Raw genomic sequence first — 19,258 nt, forward strand, 5'->3', positions numbered from 1 at the left:
TAGTTCAACTTCTTTAAAGCAGTCTCAATAGTGCAAATCATTGTCTTTTCTCCTGACAAGGGATTATCTGGTTTGGAACATCTCAAGAAACTGACTGATAATCAGAAAAAACATAAGGTTAGGGAGTAACCAGATACTTGGGAGCCAGCTTGCAATTCCTATGGATAGCAGATATACTAATGGGATATCTCATGGTTTCTTCTGAAACAACGGATAGCTTGCAGCATCAGGGTTTTGGATTTTTACTTGTTGTGAACAAGCCTCAGCTTAGCATGACTTTTCCAGATCTTACTATATTCTTTTAACAGACTTAAGGCAAGTATGACAACACTTGTGGTCAGGGCTCCAACAGGCTCAACACTGTGATGAACCCCTTTACTATTGTTCAAATGTTGCCCATACCCCCTCTGACTTGGTCTCTTTGCCTCAGCATTCCTTAATCCAGCAACCAAGTTTTAGTCAATCAAGTTTAAATAGGCCTCCCATTGTGGGGCCAGGGAATGTACGGCCCGAGATGCCCATTAAACTTTACTTCTGCTAGTTCTGGTGTGTGTGTGTGGGGGGGGGGGGGGGGGGGGGGGGAGGAGTCCTTTTTAAATCCAGATTAGAACTGGTCTGATAAATGCTGAGCTGGGTGTGTTTAAGTGTGGGTTGATTAGCATTTGGAGCACAGATTCCCCAACATGCAGTGCTCCCCTGCTTCTCTGAACCCAGAATTCACTGTGGTCTTTGCTTCGGGCATTCTGTTCTCATAGATTCATAGATGTTAGGGTCGGAAGGGACCTCAACAGATTGAGTCCGACCCCCTGCATAAGCAGGAAAGAGTGCTGGGTCTAGATGACCCCAGCTAGATACTCATCTAACCTCCACTTGAAGACCCCCAGGGTAGGGGAGAGCACCACCTCCCTTGGGAGCCCGTTCCAGACCTTGGCCACTCGAACTGTGAAGAAGTTCTTCCTAATGTCCAGTCTAAATCTGCTCTCTGCTAGCTTGTGGCCATTGTTTCTTGTAACCCCCGGGGGCGCCTTGGTGAATAAATACTCACCAATTCCCTTCTGTGCCCCCGTGATGAACTTATAGGCAGCCACAAGGTCGCCTCTCAACCTTCTCTTGCGGAGGCTGAAAAGGTCCAGTTTCTCTAGTCTCTCCTCGTAGGGCTTGGTCTGCAGGCCCTTGACCATATGAGCTGCCCTTCTCTGGACCCTCTCCAGGTTATCCACATCCTTCTTGAAGTGTGGCGCCCAGAATTGCACGCAGTACTCCAACTGCGGTCTGACCAGCGCCCTATAGAGGGGAAGTATCACCTCCTTGGACCTATTCGTCATGCATCTGCTGATGCACGATAAAGTGCCATTGGCTTTTCTGATGGCTTCGTCACACTGCCGGCTCATGTTCATCTTGGAGTCCACTAGGACTCCAAGATCCCTTTCCACCTCTGTGCCACCCAGCAGGTCATTCCCTAGGCTGTAGGTGTGCTGGACATTTTTCCTCCCTAGGTGCAGCACTTTGCATTTCTCCTTGTTGAACTGCATCCTGTTGTTTTCTGCCCACTTGTCCAACCTATCCAGGTCTGCCTGCAGCTGTTCCCTGCCCTCCGGCGTGTCCACTTCTCCCCATAGCTTTGTGTCATCTGCAAACTTGGACAGAGTACATTTGACTCCCTCATCCAAGTCACTGATGAAGACATTAAAGAGTATCGGTCCAAGGACCGAGCCCTGCAGGACCCCACTGCCCACACCCTTCTAGGTCGAGACAGACCCATCCACCACGACTCTCTGGGTGCAACCCTCTAGCCAATTCACCACCCACCGGACTGTGTAGTCATCCACATCACAGCCTCTTAACTTGTTCACCAGTATGGGGTGGGATACCATATCGAAGGCCTTCCTGAAGTCTAAGTATACGACATCCACCCCTCCTCCTGTGTCCAGGCGTTTCGTAACCTGGTCATAGAAAGAGACTAGATTGGTCAGGCACGATCTGCCCGCCACAAACCCGTGCTGGTTTCCCCTCAGCATAATTTGCCCTGCCGGGCTCTCACAAATGTGAGCCTTGATAATTTTTTCAAAAACTTTACCAAGGATGGAGGTGAGACTGACTGGCCTATAGTTGCCCGGGTCCTCCTTCCTCCCCTTTTTGAAAATGGGGACCACGTTAGCCCTTTTCCAGTCCTCCGGGACTTGGCCCGCGTGCCACGAGCGTTCGAATATTCCCACCAGTGGCTCTGCAATGATGTCGGCCAGTGCCTTCAGCACCCTTGAATGGAGCTCATCCGGGCCTGCCGACTTAAAGGCATCCAGTTCTTCCAAGTGACTCTGCACCACCTCAGGATCTACGTATGGAAGTCTGGCACCTTGCTGCTGCCCATCTCCATCTCCCATGTAAATGAATGGTCATCTGGGCCCATCTTGGATGCAAATGAGATCTACGGCAGTTGTTTCACTCTTGTCACCCTTATCTGGAGGGTTTTAGGTGCGTCTCCCACTGCATCTTAATCAGTTTTGTCGGCCCGGGGGGGGAGGAGGAGGAGTTCTTTGTGAGTCATACAGGCTGCATCCTGTGCCAGGGTTCCCCAAGAACACGGAGCTCAGAGGTAACAATAGCAGAGCTCCAGACTGCGGTTCAGGGACTGCATACCATCAGGGATCGACTCCTACTGCCAGGACCTTCACCCCATCAAGGCTGAAGGTAGACCAGGGTCACTGTGCCCGCCTGGTCTCAAAGGAGGCGCTCTCATGCCACCTTGGAGCATACTCCCGGGCTTAGCCGCTGCATTTGTTCTAGTGGTATCAGAGAGGGCCCATAATCTCCCTGAGGGAAGCCCAAAAACTCGCCTGCCACAACTTTCATCTTTCAGTGGTGGGGTCCCCTCCTGTGGTCCCTCTTGGATCAGTTGCACTTCCTGGTGGGTATTTGTGAGGCTCCACCTCCCCTACACCCCATCTGTGAGCCAGCCTCTACAATGGCTACTTGATGGTTTGATGGCTTGCCCTCTGATGTCAACTCCCATTCTCGTCTCGTCAGCTGGACTACCGATGACCTCTCCCAGTCCTATGTGTCTTGGGGACGTTAAGCCATCCTTGATCTACTGTAGGGTCTTTCGCTATGGCTCGGCTGCCTGCCATGCTATCCTGTCCGCTCCTAACCCCAGAGCGCTGCCCGTAGCTCTGACCCTTGCCTCGGGGTCCCTCTGGGCAATCCCCGAAAGTAAAAGAAAAGGAAGAAATTAACAGAAAGGACAAGGAAGTAGGGCCTTGGCCTGTCCCCACTCACTGGCCCAGCGTCTGTGGCTCCCGCAGTCCCTCAACACCATCCTCACTCCTTCCCCTCACTGCAGACCCCTCCAACGGGTCCATCCCAGGTTCCTTGATGGTCGCCGGCAACACCTGTGCCCAGCGTGGGATGCACTTTTGCCGCCTGCTCCCTGCATTGCTTCTGCCACGGTCTTCTTGTCACCAGCTTTTATTTCGGCCAGGCGGCATCCTGAGATGACGTCATCTGCTTGCGCTGCTTTTAAATGGAAATAAATGTGGCTCACAAATTGCACAGGTGCTCCGTGCCGGCGCAGCTCGCCCATCTCTTCCCGGCCTAAAACAGGTAAGTTCACCCTGGATTCGGGGCTTTTATTGCAGGGACAGGCTGTCTCCATCCCAGGTCCTGCCGTGGGAGGGGTCTCTCATGCCCCTGTCACCTTTCAGGACAAGGGAGGAGTTGAGGATCTCCCACCCTGTCCAGCCAGCGGGTTGGACCAATGTGGTCAATGGCCCCAAGGCCTGCTGCACCAGGGTCCCCTCCCCTCTGGAGCTCTGCAACAGGTATGAACCTCTTGCAGTCCAGGTAGAGCCTGCAGAGCTGCCAGCTCCTGCAGGCAAGGGAGGAACACTAACTACCATCCCTGCTCTCCCTAAGATGAAACGCAGAGTGCTCGTTGTGGGAGACTCCCTCCTGAGGGGGACAGAGGGAGCAATCTGCCACCGCAACCCCTTAGCCCAGAAGCCATATCCGTGACATAGCGGAGAGGATCCCAGAACTTATCCAGCCCTCCAACCACTACCCTATGTTCCTTTATCCATGTGGGCATGAATGACACTGCTCGGACCAATCCTGGCCAGGTCACAAGTGACTACAGGGCTTTGGGAGTGGGGCTTAGGGGCTTGAGGGTGCAGGTGGTCTTTTCCTCGATCCTCCTAGTTATGGATCATGGGCTGAGGAGGGAGAGATGAATTGAGGTAGTCAACCAAAGACTGTGGTGCCGGTGTCATCATGAAGGCTTTGGCTTCACGATCACGGTTCACTCTTTGGCAAGAGAGGCAGTAGTCTGCTGGGAAGAGACGGCCTCCACCTCACTTCACTGGGGAGGAAGCTCTTTTCACCCAGAATGGCTGAGCTGCTCAACTGGGCTTTAAACTAAGCCTACTGGGGGAAGGGTGGACAACCACCAAAGCAAGCCCACTAGGCAACTACTGCAAAACCTGCAGGTTAAGGCATTCAAGGGAATACACTTCTACCCCAGCCCTGAAACGGTGCCCTCCTGGGAGTGCAAAGAAGCCTAAGCTTCTAATGGGACACTTACGTGTCTGTACACCAATGCCAGAAGCTTGGGGAACAAACAGAAGGTCCTCCTGCTGAACAGTAATGACTATGATCTCATAGGAATAACGGAGAGCTGGTGGGACTCCACCTATGACTAGGCCACAGGTATAGACAGCTATACCCTGTATAGGAAAAAGGGTGAGAGTGTAGCTCTCTGTCAAAGAAAGCTACACATCCTTGCAAGCTGACACTGGCACCCATGGAGGATGACTGGAGACCTTCCAAGTTAAAATACGTGGGGAACATGGCACAGTGGACACAATGGTAGGGGTCTACTACAGACCTTCTAATTAGGAATGAGAACTTGACCAGGAATTCTCCAGGGAACTGGCTGAGGCTGCATGCTCTCAGTGCATGATTGTAGTGGGAGCCTTCAACAACCTGGACATCTCATGTGAAGAGCACTAGGCCAAATCTGAAAGGTCACAAAACTTTCTCATGTGTGTGGACAAGCTTCACCTGACTCAAGAAGTCTATACACTGACAAGAGGTAAAGCACTGCTGGACCTGGTACTGGCCAAAGGGGATGATCTAGTCAGCAATCTAAAGATGAAATAAAAGCTGGGGGACAGTGACCATGAGCTGATCACTTTTACTGTCCATTGCAAAGCTGGCAAGTCCATCAGCAATGCAGAAGTCCTCGACTTTAGGAAAGCTTTCTTTGATAAGCTCAGGAAGTTTATTGTTAAGGCCCTAAGGGGCCATGATTCGACAGGGAGGGGAGTTCAAGATGAGTGACTGCTCCTTAAGGGAGCGATTCTGAAAGCACAACGGATGTCCATCCCATCTCAGAGGAAAGGTAGCAAAAGGGTACAGCAACCCCCTTGGCTCAGCAAGGAAATTATGGACCTCCTACATCTAAAAAGAGAGGCTTATAAAGGATGGAAGACAGGAATTACCACTAAGGAGGAATATTCTACACTGGTCCATACCTGTAGGGTGCAAACCTGGAAAGCCAAGGCTGCAACTGAACTCCAAATGGCTACATGTATCAAGGACAAGAAAAAGTCCTTTTTCAGATATGTGGGGAGTTGGAAGAAAAGCAAGGGTAACATTGCATCCCTGCTAAACCAAATGGGACAAATGACAATGGACACCCAGGAAAAAGCCAACCTACTTAATGGGCAAGTCGGTTTTTCACCAAGCCAAAGGGACCACCCTTCCTAACATGATGTGGGATGGCCAGGGTGAGGGTGAATTTATACCCAACATTGGTGTAGACCTTGTAAAGGAACACCTTGAGAGGCTGGACACCTTCAAATAAGCCGCTCCTGACATTTTGCACCCCAGAGTACTTAAGGAGCTGGCAGGCATCATAGCCCAGCCACTGGCAAGCATATTTGAGAACTCATGGTGCTCAGGTGAATTACCCAAAGATTGGAAGAAGGCCAATGTGGTGCCTATCTTCAAGAAAGGGAGGAAAGTAGATCTGGGGAACTACAGGCCAATGAGCTTGAACTCAATCCCTGGAAAGCTTTTGGAAAAATGATCAAAGAAACCATTCTTGACAAACTGGCTGATGACAACATCCTAAGGGATAGCCACCACAGGTTTGTTCTGGGTAGGTCTTGCCTGACTAATCTCATTTCCTTCTATGACCAGGTGACATATCACCTGGACAAGGGAGAAGAGCTTGACATCATATATCTGGACTTTAAAAAAAACCTTTGATCTGGTGTCCCATGATCTCCTTATGGAAAAATTGGCCAACTGCAGCCTCAGCTACATCACAGTCCGATGGCTGGGGAACTGGCTCCGAGGTTGGACCCAGAGAGTAGCAGTTGATGGAACTGAATCATCATGGCACTCCATGACCTGTGGTGTCCCCCAAGGCTACGTCCTTGGACCTGTACTCTTTAACACTTTTATTAACAATGTGGACACTGGTGTCAGAAGTGGATTGGCCAAGTTCGCTGATGATACCAAACTTCAGGGTATAGTGTCCATACCCGAGGATAGGCTAGTAATTCAGGCTGACCTTGATAAAAGTGGGTGGATAAAAACCTGATGACATTCAATATGGATAAATGCAAGGTACTGCACCTTGCGGGGGGGACCCCACATCACACTTATAGGCTTGGCAGTGCTACACTCACTAACACCACAGCCAAAAGGGACTTGGGGGTCATGACTGACCACAAGATGAACACAAGCTACCGATGTGATATCGCAGCTGGGAAAACTAGCAAAACTCTGACTTGCATCCATAGATGCTTCTCAAGCAAACCAGGATGTCATCCTCCCACTGTACTTGGCTTTGGTGAGGCCTCAGCTGGAGTACTGCATCCAATTTTTGGCTCCACAATTCAAGAAGGATGTGGAAGAGCTTGAGAGGGTCCAGAGGAGAGCCATGCACATGATCAGAGGGCAAGAGAACAGGCCTTATGAAGAGAGGCTAAGAGCCAAGGGACTCTTCAGCCTGGAAAAGCACAGGCTCAGAGGAGACCTGGTAGCAACCTATAAGTATAGAAGGGGTGCGCATCAGGATCTGGAGGAGCGCCTGTTCACCAGAGTGTCCCAAGGGAATTCAAGGTCCAGTGGTCACAGACTCCTCCAAGACTCTTTTAGCCTGGACATAAGGAAAAACTTCTTTACTGTCTGAGCCCCCAAGGCCTGCAATAGACTCCCTCTAGAAGTGGTGCAAGCACCCACTCTGGACTCTTTTAAGAAACGTTTGGATGCTTATCTTGCTGGGATCCTTTGACCCTAGCTGACTTCCTGCCCCTGAGGCAGGGGGCTGGACTTGATGATCCTCCGGGGTCCATTCTAGCCCTAATGTCTATGAAATCTATGAAATTATTACCGGCCAATGACTGCCGATCTGAAAGCCATGGGAGGCACTGGCTGCAGCAGCAACTCGGGCTCTGGTTGCAAAGCAACCTACCCCAACCCCAGCCTGGGCCAACCTGCCCTACCCTGCCCCCGGCCCCAAGGTAGGGTATCCTGGAGACCAGAAACTTCTGCCTAGCGGAGACTTCTGCCTGGCGGGCCTGTGAGTGTTCCCCAGCCCTCCCTCCACACGAGAGTGGAATTTAGGTAAGAAGGTTCCCAGGGATTCCTGTTGAGGGAAAGTTGGGGGAAGGCAGGGGAGGGAGGGAAACATGTGAGACTGCCCCACTCTGTGCCGCATTGTGGCTCCTGAGACTCTGGCCAGCCAGGCCCTGGTGAGTGGCACTACATGTGGCTCCTGGACTCTGGCCAAGAGCTGAACACCATTGGGCCAGGCCAGCTCTGTGCCTCTATGTGCAGCTCCCCACTGCAGTGCTAGGAGCTCCATGTGGAGGCACAGAACCACGCTGCCCCATGTGGGCAGTGCCTGCCTGAGCCCCTGCCCCAGCACCAAGGACCCTGCTGTGAGGGAGCAGTGGAACAGGAGCTGGGGCAGGCGCTGCCCAGGTGGGGCAGGGTGGGCACAGGATGGAGTCACAGCTTGTCCAGGGTCCGTGGGGCAGATGGGGCATACATAATTGCCACATTATCGGCCACATCAGGCCAATTTTTGATACGCTCAATATTTTTTATATCAATGCTGATCTGATATCGGATGAATGTATCAGCGCACCTCTATAGTTAAATGACATAATTAAAAAAGTTTAAATGATATTTTCATCCCTAATATCACCACTGCACAGGAGAATATAAATTTAGAAATAAGCACGTCAAAGAAGAGGAAGGTAGACGCTGAATGCCAAATATTCAACAAAGAGTAGACTTCTAAATATTTTTTTTTTTTTTTTTACCAACGTGGATGGAAAAGCTGCTTGCTTAGTTTGCAAAGAGAAAGTGTGGCAGTGTTCAAAGAATACGATTTGAACTGGAATTCTGAAAACAAGCATGCATCGAAATATGAGAAACTGTCTGCCAAAGAAAAAACAAAGAAAGCCGAGGAGATGGTTGCTGGAATGCAGAAAGAGCAAAGTTTTTTTACAAAAGTACTGGTGGCACAGGATGGAATTACGAGAATGAGTGATGTGTTTGCCCACAAAAATCATGAAGAAGAGCAAACCATTCTCTGAAAGAATTTGTAAAGGAATGTACGGTTGAGTCTGCTGCAATTTTGCGCCCAGACAAGAAAAAGCAGTTTGAGAACATTTGCTTGTCAAAGCAAACTATTGTGAGACTTGTTGAGGATATTTCTGAGAATCTGAACCAGCAATTGCGAAGTAAGGTAAATGATTTCTCATATTTTGCATTGGCACTTGATGAGAGCTGTGATGTCAAAGACACAACCCAGTTCCTGATTTTCATTCAAGGAATCACTGAAAATGTTGACCTTACAGAAGAACTGGCATCAATGCAGTCAATGAAAGATACAAAAATTGGAAAAGATTTACTGGAGGCAATACATCAAGGCATATCAAAATTAGAAGTGGACTGGAAAAAATTGGGGAGTGTGACCGCTGATGGAAGCCGAAACCTGACAAGCAAACATGCTGGATTGCTGAAAAGAATTCAAGACCAAGTTAAAGAAATAAATCCACAACAGAAAATTATTTTTCTACACTATATTATTCATTAAGAGGTCCTCTGTAAAAGTGTTCTAAAACTAAGCCTGTCATGGACACAGTTACAAAAGTGGTCAACTACATTCAAGCAAGAAGATTATAAACCACAGACAATTTGTAACTCTGCTTCAAAAATCTGAATCTGAGCACACAGATGTTCTGTATCATACCCAAACTAAGCCATATTAGGTTGGTAATTCTTTGAAAAGAGTGTGGAAACTGAAAGCCCAGAATGATTTGTTTTTGAACATAAAAGATTTGAATTTCCCACAGCTGAACGATGTGGATTGATTATGCATTCACTGTTGATACAGTGGACTACATAAATGGCCTGAATTCACAACTGCAAGGGAAGAAGCTCTTTACTCATGAGTTGCATTCCAGTGTCAAGTCATTTATAATAAAGTTACTCCTTTTTTCCCCATCAGACAGGAAACAAAGAATTTAGCCATTTTCCTACATTATGGCAGAGTACTCTTTATGATCAAAACCTTGAAAAATACACACCGTTACTAGTGGACTTGCACGTTGAATTTTCTCATCAATTCAATGATTTTTCAATGATAGAAAAAAAAAACAGTCTGTGGTCTCCTCACTTTTCTCACTTGGTTTTGACAGAGCTCCATGTGACCTCCAACTTGAGCTTATTGACCTGCAGTGTGATGCATTGTTTGTGGAGCAATTCAAATCAGTGCCGCTTCCCTAGCTTTTATGCCTCTCCCAATGAACATAAGTTTCCAAGATCAAGGCTGTTGCCCAGAAGATGCTTGTGCTGTTTGGATCATACACATATGTGAGAAGACATTTTCTATAATGAAAGTCAACAAATCAAATCTTACATTCTTGATGAGTGATGACCACCTTGCAGCAGTGCTCTGCATTGCAGCAAGAGATGATGCCTGAATGATTTTCCAGTTAACACACATCAGATGCTTCATTATTCCGATTGAGTGAGCTTCTTTGTTTTCCTTAACTTATTTTTCAATATTGTAACACAAACACACTTCCCCATTACTACAGAGGTTGAGATGTTGAGGGTTTTCTTGCCGTAATACCTCTTCCACTATGTGAGGCTCCGACTCCAGACACAGAGGCAGAGGAATGGCAGGAGTCCAAAGGGGAAGGAGCTCCCTGTGGAGATGGTGACTGACTTGAAGGAGAAGTGACTCAAGAGAGATGCTCAAGCTGGAGAGACTGGCAGCATTACCCTAAGGAAACAGATAAGTTCCAAAGCTTTTTGTTTTCCATTTTTGGTTGAGACTTGAAGCAAGCTGCCCCGGGTAAAGTAAACCCATGGCAGGGCATTTTTGTTTGAGAAAAGTCAGTTAAAAGAGGAAAGTATCAGCGCAACCTGGCTTGGCAGTTATGAGCCAGTGCCATGCTATGCTGCACCTGAAGCCTGTAGTCCTGAGTAGTGGGCTCAGAGCTAATAAACAGGTGCAGCTAGAACAAAAGTGGACAGGGGTGGAGGGGACCCCATCCAGACAAGGGCCAAGTAACCAAGAGCCTGTTCCTCCAATGAGGTGGTCCCTAGTCAGCTTATTACATCAAGTTGTGGCAGGTGAGACCACTGCCAAGGACGAATCAGGGGAGGAATGGGACAACCAACTGGAAGAGGTTCGAGAGGTCTACTATACTGAATCTACAATTCAGGTACCACTTGCTTTTTGTCTGTACTTTGTTAAAATGATTTTTTCTGAAACATTTTGTGTGTACAGTCCTTGACTCGACTGGTTTGGTGCCATTCTCGGGGAGGTCCAATGCCCCTGAAACTGCCACCAATTGGTTAAGGGTAATAGGGCAGGATGTCAGAGGAAATCATAACCACTCGCTACCTGATAGATTGTGCCTGTGACTCTTGGCCTAGAGGGTAGAACTTCTGGGGCCTCAGGGGCAGGCCGTGCACTGTGAGGGTAGGCCCTGTGGAAAGGCAGTGTTTTCCACTCAAGGGGTGGACCTTCTGATGTCAGGAAGCATGTGATGGCCTGGGGGCAGAGGATTCTGGGACCAACATGGCAAGCAGGGCAAGGTGTGGTGTAGGGAGGGCAAGTCTTATGTCACAAACATAGGCAACATGTAGGGAGGGCACGAGGGGAGGGCACGTACCCCCCCCGAGGTGCTGGTACCCCCCAACAGCAAGTGCTCCGGCTGGCAGGGGGGCACAGAGAGCACTTGTTCCCCCCCCCTAAAATTGGTTCCAAGACTGCACCACCCCATCCCAAAAGGAGTATTTTCAGGGAAAAGGGAGGAACTTCCAGTGGCAAAGGTCACGGGCCAGGGGGAGGGACTTTTGGTTCCAAGTATCACGTGCAGAAGTGCTGGCACTACACTGCCACTGTGCCACCAATGCACTAGGAGACTGGCTGCTGGGGGACCCCCTCCCCTGGTTGTGCCCCACTGGTGCTCCCCCAGACTCAGGAGGCACTAGTCACCCATGGTCATAGGTCATGTGACAGGGTGTGACTTCTGGTTCCAAGACTGTACCACCCCATCCCAAAAGGAGTATGTCCCAGGGACACAAGCATGGGGGCGGTGCAAATCGAGAGGAGAGACCCCGAAATTAGAAATTACTTACCTATATCAGGTTGCCCGATGCTGGCAGAACAACGCCGAGGAGAAAAGCCCACGCGGTTCACTAGCCGCGCTCATATACAGCTGAAGCCGGCAGGTGATGTCATGGATGCACGCTGGCCAGCTGAGTTAAAAGCCAGCACTAACAGGGAGATGGGGAGAGCGGAAGAGGCAGCGGAGACTGCGGCAGCTCTCCATGCCAGCAGCAAGCAGCGCCAGCAAGTAGAAGGAGATCCTGATCAGGGAGGGACAATCCGGGCAGCAGTGGCTGCCTAAAGCCCTCATGGGCTGCACTGGATTACCAAAGGAAGCCTCATCCAGGAACAAGCAGCGAAAGCAGCGGAGGAGAAGGTGGCTCCACACCCCAGGCTCCAGCTGCATAGGGCAGTAGGAGGGGAGCTGACCAGGAGAGGAGCAAAGGGAGCTCCCTCCAGAGACAGAGAGGGGAGCAGCATCGGGGGACGCAGCCAGGCACTGGCTCCAGGGCAGGGAGAGAAGAAAGACTGTGTATCCTGATCCCCCTCTTTTCTATCTGACCTCTTTTTTATTTTGTTGTGTCCTGTTTTCTTTTGTCTCCTCTTACTGGCGTATCACACCGTGTTGTTTTTTTCATTTCGTTTTCTTGTTCTTGCTTTAAGCGGTAACCTGGAGCTGTGAGGTCCAGAGGAAAAAACAAGCCACAAGGGCCGCACACAGGAATCAGGTGCCAACAGCATCGAGCGTGAGGGGAAGAGCTGTAGGAGAGGTGAATGTCCTACGGACCCAAAGTCCGTTAGGCAGAAGAAAATAGAACCAGGTACCTGAGAAGGAGTGACGAGAACAGACCATCAAGACCAGAGGGCAAGCCACATTGACATCAGGTGGCCCATCTAAGGTTGGCATATGGAAGCAGTGTAGGGGAAGTGGAGCCCCGCAAATATCCATCAGGAAGAATGACCGATCCCGAGGGACCTCCAATGGGAGACTCCACCACTGAGGTTACATTCAAAGACGTGGCAGGCGAGTTCTGGGGTACTCCTTGGGGAGACCGAGGTCTCTACCAGAGGTTACACGAAGCCTCTCTGTGTCCATCACCAGGCACCCGTGCCAAGGAGGCGTGCGAATAGATTCTCGAAGCGAGATGGGCATAGAGTATTTTCAGGGAAAAGGGAGGGACTTCCAGTGGTAAAGGTCACGGGCTAGAGGGAGGGACTTTTGGTTCCAAGATGGCAGCCAGGGGGTGGGGCACCTGTCAAGGGGTGGGGCTTAGCAGTTTGACATGGGACATACCCCTGCAGCCCTCAACAGCTCACCAAATCTCATTAAGCGGACCTCCAGTCAAAATAACTGCCTACACTTGCTCCATCTCCTATGAAAATTGTTGATGGGTATGTGGTCTTCTCGATTTACGCTATCAATGTGCTCCTTGCCACCCAGGACCCAAACAAACTGGTGCAGGTAGAGGCCTGCGCAACAATTCACCTCCTCAACAGCCCCCTCTGCCATAGTCAACTAGATCAAAAGCTGTGGCCTAATGGTGGATGGCAGATAGGCTTGCTGCTGCCAGCACTCCAAGCCATCTGGTGAAGCATGGGCCTGTGCTTTATTTGGGGGCAGGGAGGGTCTACCTGTTCCCGAGTCATTCCTTCACACTAGAAGCTCATCCTGTCCATGCTCTGGCACTGGCTCAACACCATCTTCGTGCCTGTAGTCAACCTAGCCAGGCTCAGATGGGATGGGCTGCACCTTTCCCCTAAAGGTAAGCGTGTTTTCTCTTCTAGGTTGGTGGATCTCCTCCGGCAGGCTTTAAACTAGGCTTGTTAGGGAAAGGGGATGGCGTGGGCGAAGGAAGCCTCAGACAAGCAAGCCAAGCATCGCCTGCAGGAGCAGCCCAGCCTAAACTGATGACAAGTGAAATAGGTAATCAGGTAAGTGACATGGCCTGGGTACTGCTGGGATTAGGGGGGGCAGTCCTTTCATCTTCAGGAGGCTTCAAATGCCTCTATACTAATGCTCGCAGCATGGGGAACAAGCAGGAGGAACTAGTCCTCCTGCTAGCCAGCACCAACCCAGACATAGTGGGGCTCACCGAAACATGGTAGGACCCAACGCATGACTAGGCAGTGAATATCAAGGGCTACAGGCACTACAGGAAAGATAGGACAGGCAGGAAGGGTGGGGGTGTCAGGTCTGACCACTCACACAGGTTCTTAACTGACATACAGGACCTCCATCTAACCCAGGAGGTACACAGCCCCAACAGGGGAGACGCCTTGTTGGATTTGGTCCTGGCCACGGGCGACGACCTGGCATGGGGTCTGCAGGTGCTCGACCACCTGGGCGATGGCAACATCGTCTGCTGGAATTCACCATCCAGCGCAAGGTGGCAAAAGCCTCCAGCAAGGCAGCAGCCCTCGACTTCAGGAGGGCAGACTTTAACGAGGTGAGAAAACTAGTGGGGGAAGCACTGAGGTCCCAGAGCAAGAGGTAGTTGAGTGTCCAGGAGCAGTGGTCGTTCCTTAAGGAGACGATCCTCCAAGGTCAAAGGGAAGTAATCCCTACACGAGTCAAAGGGGGCAAGATGGCACAAAAGCCCTCATGGATCACCAAAAGCATTCGGGAACATCTCCAAACAAAAAAGGAGGCGTACACCTGTTGGAAGGGAGGGGCCATCACAAGAGAGGGCTATATCTCGGTAGCTCGGGAATGTAGGGGCGTGGTCAGGAAGGCCAAGGCGGAAATGGAGGTGGGACTAGCGACCCAGATCAAGGACAACAAGAAGTCCTTTTTCAAATACATAGGGGGGCAAAAGAAGGTGCCAGGTAACATGGAGCCTCTGCAGGACACGCTAGGAAATCTGGTCATCTCACCTGACGATAAAGCTGACATATTCAACAATTTCTTTGCCTCCGTATTTCTGAGGATGGACCCGGATATCACCCCCACTGGCACCCCCGAGGGCCCTGTGGGTGGCACACCCAGGCCTAGGGTTAATGAGGACCTTGTCAGGGAACTTTTGGAGGGACCAGATGTATTTAAATCTGCAGGTCCCGATGATCTCCACCCCAGAGTGCTGAAGGAACTAGCAGGGGTCATTGCAGGACCTCTGACACAGCTCTATGAGCACTCATGGTGCTCATAGAGGTTCAAGGAGGTGATCCTCCCACTCTATGCAAAACTGGTCAGGCCGCAGCAGGAGTACTGCGTCCAGTTCTGGGCGCTGCACTTCAGGAGGGATGTGGCCAATATGGAGAGGGTCCAAAGGAGGGCCACCCGCATGATCGGGGTCAGCAGGGCAGGCCCTACGAGGAGAGGCTGAGGGACCTGAACCTGTTCAGCCTCCAAAAAGAGAAGGCTAAGAGGAGATCTAGTGGCAGTCTACAAACTAGTCAAGGGGGACCAGCAGGCACTGGGAGAGTTCCTGTTCCCCCAAGCACTCCCGGGAGTTACAAGAAACAACGGATACAAGCTAGCAGAGGGCAGTTTGAGGCTAGACATTAGGAGGTGCTATTTCACTGTCAGGGAGGCTAGGACCTGGAACCAACTTTCAAAAGAAGTGGTGCTGGCTCCTACCCTGGGGGTCTTAAATAAAGGCTGGATGAACATCTGGCTGGGGTTGTTTGACCCCAGTACTCTTTCCTGCCATGGCAGGGATTCGGACTAGATGATCTCCTCAGGTCCCTTCCAACCCTACCAACTATGAAACTATATTGACTAGTCACCAAACACCACAAGTCTGATACAGCATGGAGTAATGAAGTACTAAGTAATTCCATGACAGGGTGGGTAAGCAGAAGCGCATCATATGCATTAGCAAATCAGCTTTGGATACAGGCAAGCATTTTATAGTTTGTCTTACAAACTGTTATGCTTGCACTGACCTCATTTCAAAGGCAAGAAACTTTTCTACTAGGAATACAATGTATTAAAATGATTTTTTACCCTCAAAAAGATGAAGAACTCAAACCATTTTTACTAATGTTTCAGTTATTAAGATGACCCTTTTAAACAGTGCCTCCTTACTCTGCTCAAGCCTCAGCCCATCTGTTTGTCTCAATCACTCACTATGTTTTGTCTTTTAGAACATAAGCTTTTCGGGTCATAGACTGATCTCAACTAGTGTGTTTTTGTGTACTGTTACATTTTTTCGTCTGTTATTTAGTGTTTATATCCTACTTAAGGGGAGGCAACGTTTTTTGGCCAGAGCGCTGAAAAAACCCACAATGCCTGCCTTGGAAGGTGCCAGAGTGCTGGCATGCCAGAAAAACAAAACGAGGGCAGGGGGTACATATCAGGATGCCTTGCTTGTGCCCCTGCCCCCCACCCAAAGCCCCTGTCCCCCAGCCCTGCTGCCCCTTGCCCTCACCCAAAGCCCCTGCCCCCCAGCCCAGGCTCCATGGCTATCAACAGCTACCCAGAACCTGGACCAGCTACAGCTGGGAGGCTGCAAACAACTGCTGCCTCCCTGCTCCGGCCCCAGCCCTAGCTGCTTTCCAGCTCCAGACGCAGCCCCAGGCTCTGGGGAGACAGCAAATATCAGCAATGCTCCCCGCTGTGCTGCCCTCGCACACACTGTGCTCCCAGCCCTAATGCCCTCCCCTGGGCCCTGCCGAGCACGTGTGTGACCCAAAGTGGCAGTGCACAAAGGGGCTGCACAGGGAAGCCACCTGCTGCTGCAAGCTCCATGCTACCCGAGTCACACTTCTCCTGTGTGCACAGGATCAGCATGGGCAGCATGAAGAGCTGTACCCCTCACTGCTGCCCCAACCTGCAGGGGAAGTGTGGCCAGGGCAGTGGGGAGCTTGGAGCAGCAAGCAGCTTTCTGCGTCCCCTGCTGTGCCGGGTTTCACATGCTGCTCTGCAGAAGTGGCAGCAAAGGCAGCATAGCAGGGAGCATCACCAGTATCTGCTGCCTCCTGGGAGCCCAGGGCTGGATCTGGGGCTGGGGGGCAGATGGGGCCGGGGCTAGGGCCAGGGCCAGGAGGCAGCAGCTGTTTGTAGCCTCCCGGCTGCAGCCAACCCAGGTTCTGGGAAGCTGCTGATAGCCATGGAGCCCGGGCTGCTTGCAGCAGGGCTTCCATCCTCCCAGCTGGCTGGTGGGAACAGCCCAGGCTCTGTGGCTACCAGCAGCTACCTCAAGCCTGGGCCAGCTGAAACTGGGAGGCTGCAAACAGCTGCTCCCTCCCCGCCCCAGCCCTGGCTGTCTCCCGGCCCCGGGCGCCGGGAAGACAGCAGGTGCTGGCACTGTGCCCACTGGGGCGGTGGCCGGGGCCCACAGGCAACAGGGGGCTGGGGCTAGAGCCCAGCCATAGGCAGCACAGCACTGGGGCTGCAGCCGGGATGGAACCAGCGGCGGCACCAGGCTGGGGCTGAGGCCAGGGCCGCGCAGGGCTGGGGCCCGCGGCAGTGGTGGTGCCGGCTGAGGCTGGGCCCGCCAGTAGCACGTGGCCAGGGCCTTTAGCAGCACCAGGATGGGGCCAGGTCCCACACAGATCCAGGGCAGCCATGTGCTGCTCTATTTGGGCATGGCTCTTCCAGCCCCTCAGGGTGGGAAACAGTCTGCGTGCCAATCAAAACCATGCCGCACGCCACCTTCGGCAAGCGTGCCATAGATTGCCAACCCCTGTCCTACTTGTACAATGGTGCCCTGCCTGATTGCAACCTTTAGGTGTCACAGTAATACTATCATTTAATGCATACTAATATATTAATGTGGCTAGATGCATTGTGCTGACACAGACAATAGCACCACTGTTCTCTCATGACAGAAAGTTCATACACGGCACTGTAGACTAGAAAATCCAGTTGCAGTGAACAGATGGAGACATATATGAAGTTACACTGACATTAACATGTATACTCTTTTAAAGTAAACAACAATGTAAGATAAAGTAGGAGACTGAATGACTACTTCAGGATACAATTCTTTCGGAATCAGCTAAAGCACTAAGGCTGACCAACATTATCTACCAAATCAGGGCTTATTTACCGCATTTTTCCAACCTTCTTTAATCTTACATGGCATTCTCTGTCTGTTTTATGCAGAGCATTACACCCCTCTTCCTCCCCCCCTCCCCATCTCCCTAGGCTGCACCAGTGGCATGCAGTTCTTTCCCCCACCCCCTAGCAGTGGGCTGTGTATTAACTTCAGGCTGTCCATCAGTTAGGTCGCCCTGATTTAAAGGAACATCCTTACATATAAAAGGAACACGACAGGAACATAGAAGAAAACTCTCAGTAATTAGAGGTACCTGTAGTAATGCCAAATCAGCATCCTGAGCCAGCTGCTGCAGATTCTTCACAGCGGAGGTAGTTTTAATTACTCTCACTAAGGCAGGGGAGCAGTCCAATGGGAGCTCACTAAGCAACAATTTCTCATCATTCAGAAGCAATAAGGCATGGTAAGGCCTGAAGACAAACAGATATGTGTCACTATTAACTGCTGCTGTCTTGAAGACGTAGCTGTGGTAAGTGGACAAAATATTAACAAAACAGAATATCTAACAATGTTACAGTTTCAGCAAAGCAGCATTCACAAATATCTTATTTTTGTTTAAAATCACAAGATGATGTCTTCTGTAAAAAGGAGGTGGAAGCTTGTATTATAATGGGCCAGCTCAATAGCAAGAAACAGAAACAGAGTTGGCATACAGGACAAGATGGACAGATTACAGTACGAATGAAGCAGAGATTAAACTACTTAGCTCACTTGTGCTACTGATTAGAACTGGGCACTAAAAATGAAAGTAACAGAGCAGATGATTTTTGTGACTAAATATCTGCAGCACTGCAGGAGACAAAAACAGGGCAAAATTGCAGGAAATAACAATTCCACAAAATTTAGACAGGCCTGGAACTTTGACATAGATCAGAAATCATTTTAAGATTACTAGGATTAAAAAGAAGTGTTTTCTTGATAGTATTCTGAATGAAGAACATCTTAGAACTTCTAAAGACAAGATCTTCTGATTTTAGACAATGCAGACATTGGTTACTGAACTATTTTACAGTTTATACAGTTACTTCACAGTAGCAAATCACTGTCAATGCACAAAAAAAATTTAAAAATATCTAAGCACAGAGAAGCCAGGGAGGAAAGCAGAGCTTAGTTTCAACTTATTAGCATAATTTAGGAAATGCAGATGGGATCTATCACCACTTAACATATACAATCCAAACTCAACTTTCTAAATTTGGCATAAGAAAAAGCAAATCTTCATTATTTCTGTAACATTTTTCAGTAATACAGCAAAATCAGTCCTAAAACCAAATGGAGTGCAACATAAATTCTGGTATATCTCCAGGACAAGGGAGGGGGAAGACAGGTCCTGCAGGAAAGCATGTATTTACCGAATAGATTTCAGGCTTCTTTCAATTGCTTCAGGGGGTATAAAATTTGTTGCAACATAATGGATTTTATGAGGCAGACAAAAGCTCACTTCTAGCCAGTTGTTGATATGCAAACGCACCACTCCTGTTGTACAGAGACTAAAATAAGATAAAAAAAAAAAATGTTAACGAAGGCTCATATCATCTCCCTAATGAAAACAGTGGACCAGCTCTACTCTTCTGCTGGTATCACAACAAGAACATAAGAGGAGGAAATTGCA

At 49.9% G+C, this 19,258-nt stretch overlaps 1 protein-coding gene across 7 annotated transcripts in view; it reads right to left on the reverse strand.

The window, feature by feature from the left end:
• The window catches only part of NPRL3 (NPR3 like, GATOR1 complex subunit), a 151,290-nt gene that overhangs the window by 79,783 nt on the left and 52,249 nt on the right, over nucleotides 1–19,258 (reverse strand). For all 7 annotated transcript variants that reach the window (XM_019482365.2, XM_059716343.1, XM_059716344.1 and 4 more), the window contains 2 exons: nucleotides 18,999–19,136; nucleotides 17,900–18,056 (listed from right to left, as the gene is read on the reverse strand). In XM_019482365.2, coding sequence (XP_019337910.2) covers nucleotides 17,900–18,056; nucleotides 18,999–19,136 — 295 coding nt within the window. The remainder of the gene's footprint in view (nucleotides 1–17,899; nucleotides 18,057–18,998; nucleotides 19,137–19,258) is intronic.

The sequence above is a fragment of the Alligator mississippiensis genome, chromosome 13 (genome assembly GCF_030867095.1).
Source record: "Alligator mississippiensis isolate rAllMis1 chromosome 13, rAllMis1, whole genome shotgun sequence".
Taxonomy (NCBI): Eukaryota; Metazoa; Chordata; order Crocodylia; family Alligatoridae; genus Alligator; species Alligator mississippiensis.